We start from the raw sequence: 21,791 nt of genomic DNA, 5'->3' as shown, positions 1-21,791 counted from the left end.
TACGCGTACTTGGCTCATGATGGATCAGAGGCAGTTTCTAAATCAGGGCTGACTTGTTTGAGTGCTCTCCTTCGGAAACTGAAGTCACTATGGAGATGAAAATCCTTAGAGCAACACAGGTCTGTGGGAAAACACTCTGCAGTTCTTTTTCATAAATCTTGTTTAATTTAACTGTAGTCACTTTTCCAAATATCTCGTTCTTAAAAAGGTGAATTTCCTCTTCTATTGAATCTGTCAAGTAGCCTTTTGATAGTTCTCGAGCTTTTGTGATATTGGAATTGCCATAATTTATAGTTGGGTTCCAAATAAATGAAAATATGCTGTTGATTTTTGAAGCAGGTTCAGATCTTCTTGTATTTGTGTGGATAAGCGTGTCTACAGCAACATAAAAAATTTCAACCCTGAACTCAGTTTCTTGGTTTTCATGGTCGTACGTGGTGGTCCTTTCTTCACCATGGCGTGTTTTCCTCTTTCTGCTTCTTTTCTTCTTGAAATCTTGTTCAAGGCCCAGGTCCACTGCTACAAGTTTTGACTAGTCAAGAATCAGAGGCCAAGATTCTCAAAGGCGCTCCAGTTCCCTTAGGAGTGATTTCGTCAGCCTTGATTCTTCATCTAGTGTAAGCTCAGAGTCTTGAAGTAAACTCCGTAAGATGCCAATGGCTTGTTGAGTTTTAAACCAGAAAGTAGCCAGTAAAACAAATTTGAAAGACTTTAACCATTTAGACAAACATTCCACTTCGCTGCATAAGTCCATGGGCAAGTCAAATTCTTCCTTCAGTTTCACCAAAGCTTGCAGAATTTCCCTTCTCTAGTGGTTTCACTGCTTCAGTTCCTGCACCGGGTTTGCTACATACTATGCCACAAAATGTTTGCAGCTTCCATCGGGCAGGACTGGAATGGAACATATCCACTTACAGACTGGCCAGGCAAAGAAATGGTTTTGTATCTTTGCTTATTTCTACCAATATATAGACCCTCTTTAATCTTATTCCCAGTACATGAATGACTTACATGTAGAATTGTAGCCCACCTTCTTCATAAAACTCCATACGAGTGTTATTTAAGCTGGAGTGCCTTCAGCACTTGCCCTTATAGAGCTCAGTAATAAATAAAGACTCACGCTATTCAAAGACTGACTGTCTCACACACAGGCTGCGCAGAAAGTACTGCAGCAGAACCTCTTGCTTTTATATGGACTCCGTCACAGTATTGTAAGCCTTTTTTCCATTTTCTGCATTTTGTCGTCTTTGGAATTCATGTAGTATATCTGGGTTGTGCATAGTAGAGGTGTTTCATCCAATAATCATATTGTTCCTTGGGCTTGGAGGCCCCCCTCAAATGGGGGGAGGGCTCAGGGCAAACTGCCTCATTTGCCCCTCCCCTTACCACCTTTTTTTCATAAATATTTACAGACATTTTAACACTCTGTTATATTAAATTTTATAACACTCTAAATAGATTGCAGAATACTTTAAAATACATGAATATACAGGTGCACACTTAGGCCCCAATTCTGCAAACTCTTACGCACAATGGGACTAATCAAGTATTTAAAGTTAGGCATGTGTGTACTGTTTGCAGGACTGGGGCATTATACCCCTGGAAAGTTCTCACTATTATATGGCCTCTCAGCTGAAGGGACAGGGGCTGCTTTCCATATACTCCAATAAATAATAATATGTAGTTCTTATATAGCACTTCCCATCCATAGATGTCAAAGCACTGTACAAAAAAGGTGAGCACCATGACATCCATTTTACAGATGGCTAAATCGAGACAGAGGGAGGTGCAGCGACTTGCCCAAGATCAGCCAGAAAAGCAGTAGCAGAGCTGGGAATAGAACCCAGGTTTCCTGAGTCCCTGTGTAGTGCTCTATTCTCTAGGCAACACTGGATTTTGCCACATTTTACATTGATCTAACAGGAAGAAACACACATCGAAGCCTCTGCAATATAAGCTTGGAAACTGAACATACATTTTCCAGATGAGGTGTTTGCTGAATGTCACAGAATGAAAGGCAATTGGTCCAGTGCACCCCGCAATGCCCTTCATTCTAACCAAAGCCCTAACCAACTTCTCTTGTGCTTGTACAAATGACACGGCTGTAAACTCTGATAAAGAAAAGAGAAAAGTCTCACCGAATTTGGAGAAATATTTCCTGGCTGCAGGCCCATGCATGCCAAGGTTTTGGCCAGTTCTGCTGCATTCACCCCACAGTTGGGTGCCACATTGGCTTGGCACCTAATATGTACATTCATTTTACACACTGAGGGAATGAAAAATAAAATCAAATGAACAATTGGAACAACGCTGAGAGAAAGGCTCAGAATGTTACTGCTGAAAAATAACATGGACTAAAGGATTTCACTCCTGAAAATCTACATCATTGCCCTGATCCTGCGCTACTGAAGCCAAGGAGACTTTTGCCAAAGGGACTTGCAATGGAGGCAGGATTGGGGCTCCTATGAGAGAACAAGGCTATGAACAACAGGTGACAGTACACCAAACTACCCAGTATGATGCAAGTATGAGGTCCATTTGTGTACATGTATGAGCGTGGTGGGTATAAGGGGTACATGCAGTACTTTCAAGCTATGTCCACAGGTACAAATTAGCTCTAGGATGCCATGGAACTTAGTGACACACTTCAACACCCAAAAAAGCTGGGTGAATAACTGATGTTTTAGTTTGCTGTGCAAACTGAAAATTTTAACAATATTAACAACGGACCAAAAAGTTGGGGAAAAAAATGTTTTGGGTTCAAAATATTTCATTTAGTTTTTGAACTTTTAAAAATGTTTTTTATTTTTTTTTTAATAAATTGAGGCAAATTTCTAAATGAAGTCATTTCAAATTAAAAAAATCCAAGTGTTTTGCTTCAAAAATGTTGAAACTGAATTATTTTATTATTTTTATTTTTTTAAGGTTTATTTCAACCAAAACTATTCAGCTAATTTGAGATAAAATTGCAAAATGTTTTGGTCAATTTGAATCTGCATTTTTTTGGCCAAAAAAGGTCCAACATTTTTTGCCCAACTCTAGTTTGCAACTATCTAGTTTCACATCCATATCATTCAACAGAAAATTAAACTCACACAGACACAGAACGCTGGGGGAAGTGAAGGCAAATGGAGATAGAGCATTTGTTACTTAAATGGCTTGACAATAACCGTCATCAAACAAAAACTAAATGCCAGAAAAGCTTTTGCAGTCAATTAATTGTGTGACAAAGAGCCATGTTAATCAACAAATATGGATGACTTTTCCCTGTTAATGTTTTTTCCGCTACCTTGTTAGTATTCACTGCTTAAGCAAAGGCTCTCAGGTAAATAGCAAGAGCAATGCTGGAAGTAGTAATATCCATGAGCATTTTCAGCTATGTGAGTGAAAGAAAATTGAACAGACAGTGCAAATTAGAATCCACTCTGCAGCCTGGAAAAACATCACTTTTGTATCCACGGACTAGAGAGGAACGTAATATTCTTTCAACAGCTTAAGCTAAAATATACAGGAAATTGTCCCCTCAGCTCTTTGATTTTCCACACATCCATAGATGTTTTCCTAAGAAAGCCCGAAGAAAGAATAAGGCTTGCTTACTTTTACACTGCAGTCCTTGTCGCATTATCCCCCACAGCAAAGAACCACAATGATCGCAGAAGGTTGGTACTTTGTAGTTGTGGATTCTAAACTTGTGGGGAATGTTGATTCCAAATCTTTGTTCAGAAACCTGAGAAGGAAACAAAAAGATAAACACAGGGTAGAAAAATCAGTACATAGAGATAATTTTATTAATAAAAAGTACATTAATGTAAGAGCAGGGGGGTGGAGCAGGGGGTTGGACTAGATGACCTCCTGAGGTCTCTTCCAACCCTAATCTTCTATGATTAGGAACAACTGCAGAATTATTTTAAAAAATCCCAGTTCTGAAAGTGTCATCTCTGCTCTCCACTGCAGTGTAATTTACCGAATGGTAATGCTGCAATGCATTGACTGAGCTCTAATCAGCAATCAACCTGCTCTGGCAGATTTTACAAAGGATTCATTAGCGAATTTCAAATTCTTACAATGAACTTGGAATTATTAAAACTAGATGGGACTTTGCCTCATCACAAACCTAACTATGAAACCATTTAAGTACTGAATACAAATTATTGCTAACTATAGGAGTTTGTTACTAACTAATCAGCATTAAAATGTTTAATTTATGTGTCACATGCAAAAATACAATTCTTTAAAAATGGTGAATCTCTGTATCATTTTTAGTACATGGTATCGGTTTTCCCAGGCCTTCCAAAATTCCTCATTCTCTTTTTCCCCCCACTTCTTATCAATGTTTATTTCCATTTTGGATCCTGATCTATCTCCACTTCTCCCCCACACACATCTGGGGTTATCCCTCTTTTCCAGTGTGAACTATTTAGATCACAAATGCAGAATCAGAAAACGTTAGAAAATGTTACACATGTTGAACAAACGGGTCCTATTTTATTTTGTGCCTCAACATTTCGGCCCTGGCAGATTATAAGGTGAATCCATATCTTAAGTAATTAAAAATATAGGTGCTAATGGAACAACAGGTTTCAAGTCAATTATACCTCTTGAACTTTCTCTCTCTCTTTTTAAGAGCTTAAGTCTTTTTTCGTTAAAGTGATTAATTGCCATCTTGAGAGAGTCGGTATTTGACTGACGTTTTAGGCAGGGCCGGCTCCAGGCACCAGCTTAACAAGAAGGTGCTTGGGGCGGCCAAGGGAGAAGGGCGGCACCTGCGGCAATTCAGGGGCGGCAGGTCCCTCACTCCCTCTAGGAGCGAAGGACCTGCCGCTGAACTGCTGCCGCCGCCGATCGCAGCGCTTTTTTTTTTTTTTTTTTTTTGCTTGGGGCGGCAAAAATGCTGGAGCCGGCCCTGGTTTTAGGATTCGTGAAGAGTCATTTTAAAGTTTAGTTCAACGGTTCTGGTAAGAAATAGTGAGCAATGGCATCTGTTCACATGTTCTAGAAAGAACATTATTGGTTACAATACACCTTTTGTGGTGTAGATTTACTCCATGACTAGTAATATTCCTCATGGATCTTGGTCCTGGATGGATACTATAGAAACACAGGACATAGGATGGGAAGTGATCATCTGGGTCTGAGTCCAGTCGCCTGCTGTCGCAGGCAACCCTGTCATATAATCCCATTCATAAATTTATCAAGCTCCACCTTAAAATTAGTTAGGTTGTTTGTCTTTACTACTCCTATTCAGAGAATTGTTCCAGAGCCTCCCTCCTCTGATGGTTTGGAACCTTTTTCTAGTTTCCAGCCTAACTTTACTCCTGGACAGTTTATACCCATTTGTTCTTGTCCCAACATTGTCCTTTAGGTGAAACAGCTCTTCTCCCTCCCTGGTGTTTATGCCCTGATGTATTTATAAAGCGCAATCATATCCCTTCTCAGGCCTCATGTCGCTAGGTTAAACACACCAAGCTATTTTATTCTTCTCTTGAAAGAAAGATAGGGTCTATAATTCCCCTAATTCCCCTAGCAGCCCTTCTCTGAACTTCTTCTGGTTTTATCATGGACTGGGACATGGGCGGTCTGAACCAGTGGTGAGGGCCGGGGCATGGCCTAGTGGGTAGAGCTGAAGCTCTGCCTAGTGGTTGGAGCCAGGAACAGGAACCAGGAGTCAGAGCCAGGAGCCGAACAAGGGCACAGGGCTGGCAGACTGGAACTGGACAGGAACAAGGCATGAACAGGTCTGGAGCGAGGCTGGAAACAAGCAGGTGATCGCAGCTGTGGGTGTAAATGTTCAGCAGCATGCGATCTGCTGCTGAGCTTAAATGCAGGCCTGTAGGCTCCTTGCAGCCAATCAGGGGGCCAGCCAATCAGGGGATGCTGCCACAACCCAAGCTGAGCCGGCTAGCACCAGGCTCAGCTGAGGGAAATCGGGCCCAGAGTTCTTGACAGTTTTGAATTAATCTTTCTTGGACATGGGTAACCAGATTTGTACCTAGTATTCCAGATGAAGTCTTACCAGCGCTTTGTACAATGGCAGAAATACTTCCCAATTTCTAGGGGAAATACCTCACCTGATACATTCTAAATATTATCAAGCTCTAGGAATGAGCCATACAATTCACCAAACAGTCACATCCTTACCTAAAAGTGTGCCAAACAGAGCAAAAACTATGGAAGAAGGAAGAATTAATAATAATAAAAGATCAAAAGGTGATTTGATAATGGTGTACAAGTACTTTCTTTTGGGGGGGGAGGGAACAGCTACTAGGGGGCTCTTTAATCACGCAAAGAAAGGTGTAACGAGGAGTCCAAGCCAGAGAAATTCAAACTAGAAATAAGACAATGATTTAAAAGTGAGGGTGATTAATCATTGGAACAAACTGCCAAGGGGAGTGGTAGATTCTCCAGCTCTGGAAGTCTTCAGATCAAGACTGGATGCAAACAAAATAGGCTTTAGTCAAACACAAATTATTGGGCTCAACAGAAGATGAAATTCTATGGCTTCAGTTATGCAGCAGGTTATACCATATGATCTAAATGGTCACTTCTGGCCTTAAAAATCTATAAATGTGTGAATGGAGATAAGAAGCCAAAGAAGAATAAATTCCATTATTTTGCAACCACTACAACCCACACAAACCTGAAGATTCAGGAAGTCCTATGATCCAAGTAACCAACTGTGACTTTACCTTGGTGTCTGTCTTGTTAATATTGTTTTGGCACGTGCAGGCTGTAACAATTAGATGATGGCAACGCTTGTGTACAACACAGGTGCATACTAGGAAACAAAAGAAGCATATTGAACTTTATCAAAAAAACTAAAAATGTATCAAACAATAAACTGGGCTCTGCTAGAGTCCATTTAAATCATCAGCAGATAATGGAACGATAGAAGAAACGTACATCCTAGCTGAGATTTTCAAAGCCGCCTAAAGGATTTGGATATCCAGTTTCCATTAATTTTAACAGAAATTGGATTCCCAAATCCTCTAAGAAGCTTCGAAAATCTCAGCCTATATAAATATCAGGAGATACATTCAGAAACGTCAGTGCAATCCAAACATGACTAACAATGAACTAAATTAATATGATCAATGAAATCTTCCAATGAAGACTATTACATGTGATGCAAACAAAGGCCATAGAGGACATTGCTTTGATAAATTTAAGACCCCAGACACAGTCCAAGGCAGTGCCTCCAAGAAGGGATATTTGGGAGGCCAAATGTAACTCACTGGTGAGATCCCCCAGCACCTTACACCAGCTTGCACTCGCAAGGGCCTAGCAGTATGTGAACCCTTTCTTTTTGTTGAGCGTAGGCAGGAGACATTTGGTTTATCTGCAGTTCAGGTCCATGTGAACACACTGGTGTCCCAGCACGCCCCGTAAGAGCCAAGCTTCATTATTAGACTTACTGAAAGACCATTCCTGCAGGAAGCCAACTTAGTCATATTGCATAGCACTCTAGTGCAAAGGCACAGGGAAAGGGAGAGGCCAAGACAAACTGATGAGAATTCATTAAACAGAAAAAAAATACTGTAAAAATCAATTCAGCATATTACTCGGCATTAGGCAAAAATAGTAGGTCAAACCACAGAGTTTCCCGTTGAAATAATTTCTCTAATGTCAATTGGTTTTAATTGCATTGTTAAAGGAATTATTGCAGGGAAAAGCCATCCACCCAGGGGCCTATAGACTGCATGGCTAATGAAGGCTGGGCACTATATTGAGATGACACAGGTCCCAAACTGAACAGTGAGCTACAAGGGGCGCCACTGACTTCAGTGGGGCTCAATGAAGTGGCAGGAGTCCACCCCCATGGAGCACAGGATTGGGGCCATAGCATGGGGATGCGCCTGCGTGCATATGTATGACCGTGCTCTCATGCAGCCAGCCTGCTCGCTGCTAATTCACACCTTCTTTGTTGGCTCAAATGTGCAGACAGCATGGCCCTGCGGGAAGGAGATGCAGCTCAGTGTTGGAATATTCTATAATATACGGTATATGGATATAACACTTTACCTTGGCACTGGTATCCCTGCTTCCCAAATACTCCCCTGTTCAAAACAAAACATGGAACGTGATTCACAATCACAAACCAAAACAGTTTGACAGTAGTTTCATGAGGGCAGAACTGAAATAGAGCCCAAGCATTCTGATTTCCAAAGCAAACAGCCAGTGGTGACAAGAAGACAGTGAGCTGGCTGTGATTCAGTGCATGCAACAAAGGGACAAGGAAGCCTACCCTGTGAGCCGAAGCCTATCAAAATGCATCTTTCTTTCCACATTCATCTCTCACTGTATTTCCTTAGGTATTCTACATTACTCTAAACAAAACAATTATTAGATGGACCAGATTACAGGAGCTCCATAATTACCTCCGAAGGCCCCATGTTCCACATAGAACAGAGAGACATAACAGAGTGGGAGATAATTACCTCTCCCTCTTCCCATGCTCCTCTCAACCATTTCAGTTTAATGGATTGTTACCCCCTACTTTTTCTACCCATTTTAGCTCCACATCTATTAACCTGCTCTTTATGCCTTGAATGGTTTTCGTCTCCTCATCCACCCAGCTCTTTCTCGCTCCTCCTTCAAACCCACTTCTGCAAACAGCCCTTCCTGCTTTCTTCTCACCATCAGTAATTCCCACAGCATCAATTGAACTGCTGTCCAGGGTCTTGTATAACCATTCATCTTGTGTAACTCAGGCTGTAAGCTCTGCTCCTTAATCGACATTTGTAAAGCACCATGTAACTAATTCAGTATTGCTTGCTGCATGGGGGCATACCTGCTAGAAGGAGTGTAAAGGTACGGTTATGGGCTTGTCTACACGGTCACTTGGCACATGGTAAACTGGGGTGTAAATCTACACTGCACTAGCTTGCTGTGTACTAACTCACAGCATGGACCCTGCACTAAAAGTTCCGTAGTGCACTTTGACCTACTGCTGCAGTAGTGGGGTTCACATGGAGACTTAGTGTGCATCAGACTAGTGAGCTGTACAATCACAACCTACGATGACGTGCACTCTCCATGTGCACAAACCCTCAGGGGAAGGAAAGGCCCAGGTGGTTGTTTTTTAAGTCATTCTTACCAGATAAACTCCTTGCAATGGGAGCAGTATGTTGGTTGTCGCAAATACGTAGCCATAAATTTGTGCCCGTTGACTTGATGTACTCTTCTTCGCATAGCCCTCTGGCGTTTCCGAGTAAAATTTTTAAAAATTCTCTCTCTCTGGAGGGTTCCTATACAGAAAAAAATACAACATAAAAATTAAATTTATGTTTATCTATAGAACAGGGAGAATAATTATTATTGTATATAATGCTTTTGATCTATATATCTCAGAGCACTTTACAAGGTTATCAATCATTATAACCCCAATTTAAAGACAGGGAAACTGCAGAGAGAGAAATTATTTGTGCCAGGTCACAGAACAAGACAATGGCAAAGAGAGGAATTGAACCCACATCTCCAGAGTCCCAGTCCAGCATCCTATCCACTAGATCATAATTGTCACTTGCTCGATGAATGCTATTTACCTCACCTTTGGTACTCTCATGCTACATCTAAGCATCACTCTTTGGGGGATTTTTTCCATTAAGTATTAAACAAAACATAAAGGCCTATATTTTTAGAAGCGATCAGTGGTTTTAGGGGACTCAATTTTTTGGTGCTCACCTGGCGGTCTCTTAAAGGAGCCTGGTTTATCAGAGGCTTGGCATTTAGCACTTTCTGAAAATAAGGCCCTTTTAAATTATCTCAGTTTGTGCACACAAACTGAATTACCCCAAATCATTAGTCAATTTAAAAAAAAAATGGACTAATTTAGCCATATAAAAATATCTTCCTGCAAAGTTAAAGTTATGCGAAACATGAACTAAGTCATTTCTAATGCACAGAACTACTGTCTATATCAATAAAGCCATTCACACATATTAACGGATATCTAACATAAAATCATAGTGATCTTGCATTTTCCTGTATACAGAGCATTTTTCATCTAGAACGACCCCAGCACTGACCAGGTTTGACCTTGCTTAGCTTCTCAGATCAAAGGCAGTAAACATTTGCATCAGATAAAAGACATGAACATTGCAATGAACAGGCCAGTGTAGGTGTACTGCTGCCCTCTACTGGATGGAATCAGAGCTGATCAACTGTGTATCGCGTGACATGTACTGTAGAATGCTAATGGAGAGTCTCCTCTAGTGAAAGTGCTCAGGGCCCAGGCCTTGGGATAGGAGATTAAAGGTTCTATTCAAGTTGATGCCAGGAAGTTCTGCATGCCATGGTGTTCAGCACAGTCACAACTCAGGAGACTGTAGAGTTGCCGACTCTTTCTCCGATTAGCTTATCATCGACACCACTTCCTCTAATCATATCTGAAAGTGTTGCTACTAGTACCAGGGATGATGCATGGGGGTAGGGCATGCGGGGTCACGTGCCCTACTCTTCTCCCCCACGCCCCCAATTTGCTGCTTGACTTATATTGAGCATGCTCAGTAACACCTGCTGAAGCCGCTGCCCTCACTCTGCCCCCCAATCCCCCCCGCACTATTGGCAGGTATGGGTTATCTCTGTCTACTACTGTAATAACCACCACATTTACCTCCTAAGAATGGCCTGACAGAATGTACCCATGTCCACACCCTACACGCTACTGTTATAATCTTTGTACAAGGTATATCTCGTAAGGTATCATTCAAAAAACTGTAATTTGCTGGGCAATATTGTGATAAAATGTGTGTGGCAACACTGCATGTGAAGTTATAAGATTTCCCCGTATGATGTTAACAACACATTTCAAACATGTGGCAAACTGGTCTGCCTGCACGTAAGCAGTAAACACAGTTATCAAGCAGGAAGGGAGACAAAGGAAGTTCAAACTGGTGACAAAACCAGCAGGAAACATCCTTACATATAGATACTCTGTCTCCTGAATCTCAGCTAGAAATGTTTTACAAGTGGGGGACTGACACTGTTAAAAGGAGGAATAAACACCCCAAGGCACCCTATTCTCCCTTGCCTTCCTCTGTCAATTCACTGCCTGAGAAGGGACAAAGGGAGCAGCCATTAAACAGAAAAGGGGTCCTAGCCTAAGAAGTTGGGCTAGTCAGACTATTGAAAGCATGTGGTGAGAAAACTTTGCTTTGAATTTAACACAGTTTGTTAAGTTAGGCCCTAGTTGTGTTTTATCTTTATTTTTCTTGTAACCATTTCTGACTTTTATGCCTCATTACTTGGATTCACTTAAAATCTCTCTCTTTGTATTAATAAACTTGTTTTACTGTTTTATCTAATCCACTGTGTCTAAACTGAAGTGTGTAAAGAGCTATTTGAAATAATTAGTTGGCATATTATCTTAAAGAAATAACGGACTTAACACACTTGTATCATCCAGGAGAGGGTGGGCAGTACAGGACATATACTTCTGAGGGAAATCTAAGACTGGGAGTGAGTTGGGGTCACTCTGTACTATAAACAAGGCTGGTAAGAGCCAAAGCGTGGCTGGCTGGCTGCAGCACACAGACAGACACAGAGCTGGGAGTGACTTGCATGCTGAAGGCCGTTGTGAGCAGTCCAGGCGGGAGGCTACAACAGCAAAGCAGTATGAAGGGTACTTCAGGTTAGAGGGCAGGGGTGACACAGATCCCCGTTAGTCGGGATTGTATCCTGGGTATGTCACAAACGGGTTAAAACATTTTCCCTTTTTTCAACCAGCTCTGCCCATTAGACATTTTTTTAAACAACAAAAAATGCTGCCAACTTGATCAAGACTTGAGAGGAAAGAGTTAAACATCGCAAGCATATTTCATGGTCCTTTCTGCAGGAACAGAGATAAAGAAAGTCATGCTATCAGTGCTGCAGCCAACCATTTCAAAGGGACACCAACCACATGATACACTCCAGTCTCTTTGAATTCTTGCTGTATAGCTTAAGAAAGAAAACTATCAGTAAAGCTCAGATTTTTTTCTGCTGGATACTTCAGTCTTTTATACACATGCTTCCTGTCACTTGCACAAACTGGAAATTTCACATCTGATGACATAACTAGGACACTGAAGACTGCTTGCGTTTCAAGATAGCTTGAATTTATTTTTAAAATGAAAACACACCATAAATTGGGATCTGCCCATTAGACAAAGCAGGGATGTGGTATGTATGATCCAAGAACTTAAAAGAAACTTGCTTTCTTTATAGCCAGTCTTCTAGCTAACGTAAACGATATTGCTCAGAAAGACATATGGAAATCATCCCAAAACATGCTTAACTCCCATTGAAGTCAATGGGGCTTAACACAGGAATTGTCTTACTGAATGGGACCCATGGTCCATCTAATCCAGTATCCTTTCTCCAACAGTGACCAATATCAGATGTTTCAGAGGAAGCCGTAAGTACCCTGCAGCAGGCAGAGGTAGGATAATTTGCCTCTGACATTAAGTCTCACTTTGATTTCTAACAACTGGTTTAAGACCTGAAGCACAAGGTTTAATATCCCTTCCAAATGTTTTATCATTATTAATCCTGCTGACTCTGGATATTCTTGATCTCCATACAAGTCTCCAATCTCCTTCTGAATTCTCCTAAATTCTTGGCCTCAGTGACTTCTTGTGGTAATGAATTCCACAGTTTAATTATACATTGTGTGAAAAAATATATTTTTATAATTTTTTAGTTTGCCATTTTCTAATTTAGTGGACTATACCCTTGTTCTTGTATTAAGCACATGCTTAAGCGCTTTCCTCAACCATAGGCCCCCCCCCCCCCCACAAAAAAAAAAAAAAAAAACCCAGCAAGGAAAGTATCCTGCATCAGAGTTTCAGAACTGATAATGCAACTCCTGGGCATTGAAAGTGAATTGAAGAGAAAAAAGACTAATGTTTATAAGTGTCCCTGTTTATTCAATGCATAGTTAAATGGACTAAAGAATAATTTCAATGTACAGCTTGCTTTGCATGAGTTGTTCCACTGGGAAATCCAGCAGATCCTGCCCTTCACATTTTGTCACTCATGTTTGCCAGAACTTAAGAGAATGTGTCTTTAATTTATCATGTGTATTTCCTATTTTCCTTTTGGTTCTCCTCAGGGATCTGCACAGAGAAAATGCTCCCCTGTGCCATCCCAATTTGTAAGCATCTGATGTGTAACGACACGCAATCAAGTTCTTTGCAAAAAGAAACATAACTATTTAGAAGTCAAACTCATTAATCCCATTTACTGGGATTCAGCTGTGCATTCAGGAGCTTTGCCTGGTTATTTTAGAGAGGCTGCGCTTTGGAATCACCTATCTAAGTCAGGCAAGTTAAGCTCTTCTTTGTTTTCCTACAAAACATCATCCCACTTGCTGGTGCTAAAGTTTCAACACCTACTCACAGCATCGACTATATTTTCAAAGCATTTCATGGGCGTGATTAAATCCTGTACGGCATTTTGATGCTTCTTCAAACCCCACTAAGGGGCTTTTCTGTGGTTACCGGTTCATAATTGCTTTAGCTCAGAACCAGTACACTCATGAATCTATGAGTTATTCCTTTATGCCGTTTGGGCCCTTTGATCCTGGGAACAGGTAATTTGTAGACAAGGTCACCTCGCCAGGGCGACCCTACTCAGGTCTGGAGGTGGTCATTTCATTCCCCTCCTCCCATTTCCTAGGAAACCCACTCAACAAACAGTTCGTTCTTGTCTTAGCCCACTGTTTCAGAGAGTTCTCTGAAGCTCATAATGGTTCCTTAGGTTTATATTAGTCATGTCTTCTAGATAAGTTACATACAATCCCACCATAACACAAACACTTGCATTTTTAATACAATGAGCTCCTCAGATACTTACTTCAATAAGGTTTGTCCAAGATATTGAGGAAATTGCCATATTTGTTACACTCAACCGCTCTTAAATCTGGCCCAAATTTATTTAAAAAAATGTTTGAATACACTAATTTTCCCTTCCAGTTCAAAGTACCTCCTTCCCCACAACCAACTTCCATCAAGATGGCAAAATCCCAGCAAATAGCCACTGTGTCTGCCGACGTATCCATCCTTCCAGAGACTGTACATGGAATGAATAAGAGAGCATAAGAGTCTTTCTTGGTTGACACAGGGGGCTGATGTAGTAGCCCCACTTGTCTATAATTACAAATAAAAAGTAATTTATAGTAATATCTAGAAAAACTCACACTGTATTCTGGCCAGTTTCCCATAGAATCTCTCCTCCCACACCCACCCACTTCCCCATTTAACATTTTACAAAACAAAGCAAAAAAGTCACGATTTGAAAAACTCCAGATTACTTTAGGACTTATAAACTTTTAAAAAAACCCAACCTCTGGTAATGCAACCAGCAGTACGGTCCAAATTCTGCCATCATATGCACGCAAGCAACTCCCCAATGAAGTCAAAGGGAGTGGCCAGTACTGTGCTGATGGCTAAATTCAGCCCTCTATAATAACAGGGTGCTTACTGTGCTTGATTATTTGTAAAACTAACTACAGAGATGAATACTAAGGATACTAATACTTCCCCTTTCCCTCTCTCCAGACATGCCCAGTACACATTCACCTCAGTGGAAATGATGCATGCTGAGGAGCAGAGAATAAATAAACCACTAAGTCATTTGAGGATATTTGTATGTAACGGCATGCTATTCACCCTATCAGCAGTGTAATGATACTGGAGTACCTGCCGTATTAGATTAAGTGATTCCAAAATTCTTTGCAATGGAGATTTTTCTTTCTTTCCACTGCATATATTTTTAGGTGAATAAGCTTTAAGGAGTCAAGAAAATTCCATAGCTTCAAAATAGAGATCATCTCCCCCCTCCCCCGAATAAAGCACATATTCACATTTGTATTTTTATTCCAACAAAACCATTTATTCATACTGTTCAGAATGTTACTACGTATTGCTCCCTCCACCCAACGTTCTTTGCTATGGCTCAACTCCCCCTCTTTATAAAACAAGAAAACTTAATTAATTCTGTCTCTGCTGAAAAGGCAAATGAGTGAGTTGACTGATCAGCATTTGCAGAATTTATTTGCTTACTCAGAGTGTTTGCTTCAGTTCAATCCTTATCTTCATTTTATAACTGCACCAATAAAAGAAAAAACCACAGAGCCGCTGTTCTAAGTGTTATGCTGCAAAATCATTTGCCTCAAAGGAGATGTGGGATGAAATAGACAAAGACTGCCAGATCTCATTGACCAGAAATCAGTCTCACTGTTACTGTACCTACTGATATTACTATGCTGGTTTTACAAAGCCCTGTGGTGACAACTTGATGCACGAAAATTCCTTCAGTGTTATATTGTTCTTCCCCTCACACTCACTCAGCTGAATTCTAAACTAAACAAAAAATAAGCGGATTTGATCAAGTGAATAGTCTTAAATAATAATGCCAATGGAATCAAGTTTAGTCCCAGCATAAAGATTCTCCTCCTGCTACATAAACACGGAGGCACTTATTGAAAATAAACAGAGGCAAAATCAAGATGTTGAGTAGGAAAACACTGATGCTGTGACAAAACTTTCCTACAAAGACTTAATATCTTTTAAACCAAAAGAGTGCTGCAGATATTATCCTTCAGTTTGATGAACACAAAGGTCTGAAGACCCATTAGTTAAGACATTATAAACCCAACATAGCAATGGAGAAGGCAGAATTCTACAACGACAGGAGGATGTGAAAGTATGATCTAAAATGTCACTTCCATTGCTGACTGATCTGATTCTATGATTATTATTGCTGAGGAGTGGAAGTTTCTCATTTCATGACTAGTGTAACGTTGCATTCCGGATTAGCCGAAAGGCTACTTCTACGTGCACTTAAGCCAACTCGAGAATGCTTCTCTCTTTATGATTCAGGGTCTTTTTAAATACTCAACATTTTATGAATAAACTGGTTTCAGATTGACAGAAGCTGAAAGTTTATTTTTTTAACAAACAATTATAAGCTTACACTTATAACATTAAGATGACACTAAGCTGGGGGAGAGGTAGATACGCTGTGATAGGATACAGAGTGACCTAGACAAATTGGAGGATTGGGCCAAAAGAAATCTGACGAGGTTCAACAAGGACAAGTGCAGAGTCCTGCACTTAGGAAGGAAGAATCCCATGCAGCGCTACAGGCTGGGACCAATTGGCTAAGCAGCAGTGGGATTACAGTGGACGAGAAGCTGGATATGAGTCAGCAGTGTGCCCTTGTTGCCAAGAAGGCCAACAGCATATTGGGCTGAATTAGTAGGAGCATTGCCAGCAGATCGAGGGAAATGATTATTCCCTTCTATTCGGCACTGGTGAGGCCACGCCTGGAGTATTGCGTACAGTTTTGGTCCCCCCACTGCAGAAGGGATGTGGACAAATTGGAGAGAGTCCAGCGGAGGGCAACAAAAATGATTAGGGGGCTGGGACACATGACTTATGAGGAGAGGCTGAGGGAACTGGACTTGTTTAGTCTGCTGAAGAGAAGAGTGAGGGGGGATTTGATAGCAGCCTTCAACTACCTGAAGGAGGGTTCCAAAGAGGATAGAGCTAGGCTGTTCTCAGTGGTGGCAGATGACAGAACAAGAAGCAATGGTCTCAAGTTGCAGTGGGTGAGGTCTAGGTTGGATATTAGGAAACACTATTTCCCTAGGAAGGTGGTGAAGCACGGAATGGGTTACCTAGGGAGGTGGCGGTATCTCCATCCTTAGAGGTTTTTAAGGCCCGGCTTGACAAAGCCCTGGCTGGGATGATTTAGTTGGTGTTGGTCCTGCTTTGATCAGGGGATTGGACTAGATGACCTCCTGAGGTATCTTCCAACCCTGATATTCTATGATTCTAAGGTTTGGGGAGTCAAAAATTGAATTTGCTGACAGTTTTTTCCACTTGGAACACTATCACACTTTAGTTCACACTTTTGCTACGTCAGCAGCAAAGGATTTTTATCTGATGATTAACAAATTCAAAAAAGATCACCTTTTTCTTTTCATTTGAAGTTTTTTTATACCCAGATCTTAAACCCTGCTGAGTTCACCCCATTGCTATTTTCCAATGTATATATTCAGTGCTGCCAAAATAAATTCATTCCAGTAATTACATTTGCTCGTAATCTTCAATTGCTGCTTATGTTTAATCTTCTCTACTACCTACTTTTGGCATCTAGTAACAGGGAAGGACAGGAAATAGGTGATTTCCATGGGTGCTCCTACCTACAACAAAATTTAATGGCAATAGAGCAGATATTTTAAAGTATCTTATGTTTATGCCATAATTGTTCACTAAAGAAAGACTGATTCATCTGACTAGTGCAAGCAAGTCTCTCATAAGGGAAGAGCTAAAGGTTTCCAGCCAATTAGGCTTCCATTTCTGCTTCAAAAACCACCTCTTGAACACTAACCTGTCTGCATCCTACATTTGGCAGCAATCATGTTTTGTCAATCATGAAAATTATGGTATGTTTACCCCGTTTTCTATCTGACCTGTCCATTTCTTTCAACCTTCCACTTCCTAGAGATGTTCAGTGTTGAATGTTAAAAGATAGAAAGAAAAAGTTAGTTAGTTTCTCTTGACTAGACGGGAATGTGGTGTGACAGATATTGCATCCCCAGGCAGTATCTTTGGGGATCACTGTATTAAATTTATGAATGGTTTATATACGATTGTGCTCTACTCCATGTGTTCTTTTCTACCACAGCCAGGAACTAAAAAACACTGGGGTGTGTGTGGGGGGGTGGGTGGGGGGGGTGATTAAGGTGAGTCACCAAGACTAAACAACTCTAGAGAGATACCACCCCCTGGAGAGGTTTGCATAAACTGGTTCAAACTGAGTTCCCGGAAACTCACATGAAGAAACGGCTTGGTTTAAGAAGGCTGAGTTTGAACGGACACATGGCCTTCTTTCTGAGCCAGCAAATGAACATGAACTTTATGGCCTCCTTGGACCAATCTACGGAAGGGCTGGTAGGACTTCGGCCTATTAGGGCCTCATAGAATTAATGGGTGTTTCATGGTATGTTTAATGTGAATTTAAATTGGGTGTGTGTGTGTGGGGGGGTGTTAAACATTTTTTCCTCTGTAACACTTTTACCTTAAGAATAAATGTGCTTGCTTAGAACTGGGTGGTAACTTATAACTCCTGGCAATACACTGTTCATAGCCCTGAAAGAGAAAGCAACGCGCAGATGCTGGCTATTAGGCAGACTGGTTTGCTGGGGATATCGCAGTGTACAGCAGGGACCAGTGCAGCCTTAAAACCCCAGTCAGGTGGAGTGGGACAAGAGTGCCTTCCCTGAGACAGGTGACAGCTGGAGATCTAAGACCTGACTGGGTACTCCTCAAGAGAGCCACACAGGGGGAATATAGTGCACTTACCCTGAAACTGTGACATGTAGTACTTCATCATTTTCTAATAATTCATTATGATTGTTGAGCTACTGATGCGGTCATTTCTTTCCTGACTCTGATGTGCTACTTTTTAAAATTTTTCTACATTTTTTATCACCCTTTGGTTTTTTTGTGAAGAAATATGCCTGGTTTAGTTCCCACAAGGGGCACATTACAAAGCACTGACTTAACCATTTTAACTCAAGGAGAACCTTACATTTGATCCAGCCATTGTTCTCCCATTAAAGTCAGGGGAAGGACCAGATATAATGATATCAGTACACGTATTAGGACTTCAGCCAGCAAACCCATTTTAAAAAAAGAGAAGTTTGTCCTTTAAGGGTTTTTACCCTCCCCTCCAGTGTTGTCTGGAGGAATGAGCACAAAGGATGAAATTCTGACTCCAGTGGAGTGAATGGGGGCTTTGCCATTGACTTCAATGGTGCCAGTATTTCACTCAAAGTTAGAAGTCACATCCATAGCTCTAATCCTTGCTCTGTCACGGACTCGTGCAGCTTAGGGCAAGTCATTGTTCCTTTCTGTCTCAGTTTACCCATCTACAAAATGAGGACTAAACGCATTCCCACCTACCTCACAAAGGAGTTTTGAGGATTAATTTGTTAATATTTGTACAGTGCTTTGAACACAGAAAGCATGATATAAACACTGTCATATAGAATACTAATACTTAGGAAAAGAAAAATCACAGAAGCATCAGCCTCTTAGTAAACCATTTGCAGCTCACTTGTGCATTGTAAAGGATTATTACCAGCCGTAGAAATTCACTAAATAAGGCAATCCATCCACGATCAGCGTATGAGCGAAAGACCAAGCAGAACTCTACACACAAGGCAAGGCATTCAGCCTCCTTGAATTTCCTCTTTCCGCTGTTAAAGAAAGCAGACAAGCTGCGCTTCATTTCTATTTATATATTTTTGCCACATGAGGGAAAGAAGTTAATTGATGAGTAATGCCATCTAAGCCTCACCCTCAGACAAGTGGTAGGATGCAGGCTGAACTACTGGTAGTACTTTAATATGACAACAGTCAAAAATGATAACAGGAACTACCTGATTAATTTAGCTGACTGTGTTGTCAGCACCAGGCTGTAACACCTACCTTCCCACTGGAAACTTCTTTTCAAAGGTCCAATAATTACTTTACCTTTTTGATTACACTGCTCTACAGCCAAAATGCTTCTGAAATAAATGTAGTCAAACTTTACTAATTCTGGGTCACTGAGAACAAAAATGATGCTTAAAATTGTTGATTGGCTCTAGTTTTCAAGATATGCTATTGGGTCAGTATATACGACCCTTGACTTGGGAATGGCGGAGGATAAGTGAGTTATAAAGGGAAGGGATCTCAATTTAAACCAGAAATGACTAAAATACATCTTTGACTGGATCTATGAATAAATCTATGACTGGGTTTGGACAGTACTTGCTTTTTAGGCAAAACAATGAATGATGCAATCTGAAGCTGGTATTGCGTCATACATGATATGAATTGCATCATGTTATTCCTAGAAGTCATGGATGATGCAATCGTAACGAAGCTTACATCACTCTGCTGAACAAATTGCCCTATATCAGCTCTAGAAATCATGCAGTGTCGTGCTCTCTTATTTGTCAGTGTTTGATTTTGCAAAGGGACACATTTCTGTTTAGCCAAAGTGAGCAGAGATGCCTCGTACTTGTGTGAACAGTGCAGATAACTTCTGCTATGTTTGTGGTGAAGTGACTTTTGCATCACAAAAGCGCAGTATAACCACTATGGTTAAGAAAGCCTATCACCTTTATTTTGGCTGCAAAATTGGAGATCAGGACAAAAGGTGGGCCCCACACATATGCTGCAACACTTGTGCAACAAATCTTCGCCAGTGGTTGAACAGGAAAAGGAAATCTATGCCTTTTGCAGTGCCAATGAGTTGGAGAGAGCCAACAGATCATACCAGCAATTGTTACTTCTGCATGGTGCCTCCAGTTGGGAAAGGTGTGTCAAAGAAGAAAAAGTGGACTGTGCATTATCCAAACATTCCATCAGCTATACGCCCAGTACCCCAAGGAGAAGGACTGCCGGTTCCTGATGCACCAGAATCATTCTCACTTGAGTCAGACGAGGAAGAGGAAGAGGATGAAACTTGTGGGTCCTCTGGCATTGATGGTTCAGGACCAGATTTTCTCCCATCCTCCTCCTCTGAACCACACCTCATAACACAAGGTGAACTGAATGACCTTGTCAGGGATTTGGAACTACCCAAGAGTAAGGCAGAGCTGTTGGGCTCCAGACTACAGCAGTGGAATCTCCTGGCAGGTGATGTTAGGGTTTCCATGTTCCGTGACCGTCAAAAGGATCTTGTCCCATTCTTCTTCATGGAAGGTGATCTTGTAGCCTGCAACAACATCGATGGTGTGATGGCAGCCCTCAACATCGTTCACGATCCAGATGAGTGGAGACTGTTCATTGATTCATCCAAGACGAGTCTTAAAGCTGTTTTACAGCATAATGGCAATGTTTTGCCATCAATTCCAGTTGGTCATGCAGTCCATATGAAGGAAACCTATGACAATATGAAACAACTTTTGAGGTGCATAAACTATGACCAACATCAGTGGCAGCTTTGTGGCGATTTGAAGGTTGTTGCTCTCTTGCTTGGTCTGCAGACTGGATACACAAAGTACTGCTGTTTTCTCTGCGAATGGGATAGTCGTGCAAGAGATTCCCACTACATCAAGAAAGATTGGCCACTCCGACAGTCATTGGAGCCTGGGAGGAAAAGTGTTGAGCATCCACCACTTGTTGAATCAAGGAAGATTTTGTTACCACCCTTACACATCAAGCTGGGTCTGATGAAGAACTTTGTCAAGGCCATTGACAAAACACAAGCAGCTTTCAAGTACCTCCGTGGAAAATGTCCAAGGTTAAGTGAAGCTAAGATAAAGGAAGGTGTCTTTGTTGGTCCTCAGATTCGTGAACTTCTTCGAGATGATGCATTTCACCATGCACTGCGTGGCAAGGAAAAGACGGCATGGAAAGCCTTCCAGTTAGTGGCAATACATTTTCTCGGAAACAACAAGGCAGACAACTACAGGTTGTTGGTGGAAAACCTACTCAAGGCATACAAAAGCCTTGGTTGCAACATGTCACTAAAGATACATTTTTTGCACTCTCATCTAAATTTTTTTCCACCGAACTGCGGAGCAGTGAGCGACGAGCACGGCGAGCGATTTCACCAGGACATTGCAACAATGGAGAAACGCTATCAGGGCAAATGGAGCCCATCAATGCTTGCAGACTATTGCTGGACAGTGACAAGAGATGCTCAATTTAATGAATACAAGAGACAAGCCAAGAAGCGCCAAGTAGACATTGAATAGGACTAAACTATGTACATAATAGTTTGCCTTTTGTTTCATAATAAATTTT

The 21,791-nt window shown here is 41.2% G+C and overlaps 1 protein-coding gene across 1 annotated transcript in view; it reads right to left on the bottom strand.

Moving 5' to 3' along the window:
• Positions 1-21,791, bottom strand: part of PRKCH (protein kinase C eta) — a 167,097-nt gene that overhangs the window by 83,952 nt on the left and 61,354 nt on the right. The window contains exons 3-7 of the mRNA XM_065402572.1: positions 9,095-9,245; positions 8,020-8,054; positions 6,687-6,775; positions 3,598-3,727; positions 2,139-2,266 (exon numbers count right to left, since the gene is read on the bottom strand). Coding sequence (XP_065258644.1) covers positions 2,139-2,266; positions 3,598-3,727; positions 6,687-6,775; positions 8,020-8,054; positions 9,095-9,245 — 533 coding nt within the window. The remainder of the gene's footprint in view (positions 1-2,138; positions 2,267-3,597; positions 3,728-6,686; positions 6,776-8,019; positions 8,055-9,094; positions 9,246-21,791) is intronic.

The sequence above is a fragment of the Emys orbicularis genome, chromosome 4 (assembly GCF_028017835.1).
Source record: "Emys orbicularis isolate rEmyOrb1 chromosome 4, rEmyOrb1.hap1, whole genome shotgun sequence".
Lineage (NCBI taxonomy): Eukaryota > Metazoa > Chordata > Testudines > Emydidae > Emys > Emys orbicularis.
The sequence above is the reverse complement of the archived record's forward strand: the minus strand, read 5'-3'. Positions and strand labels throughout refer to the sequence as shown.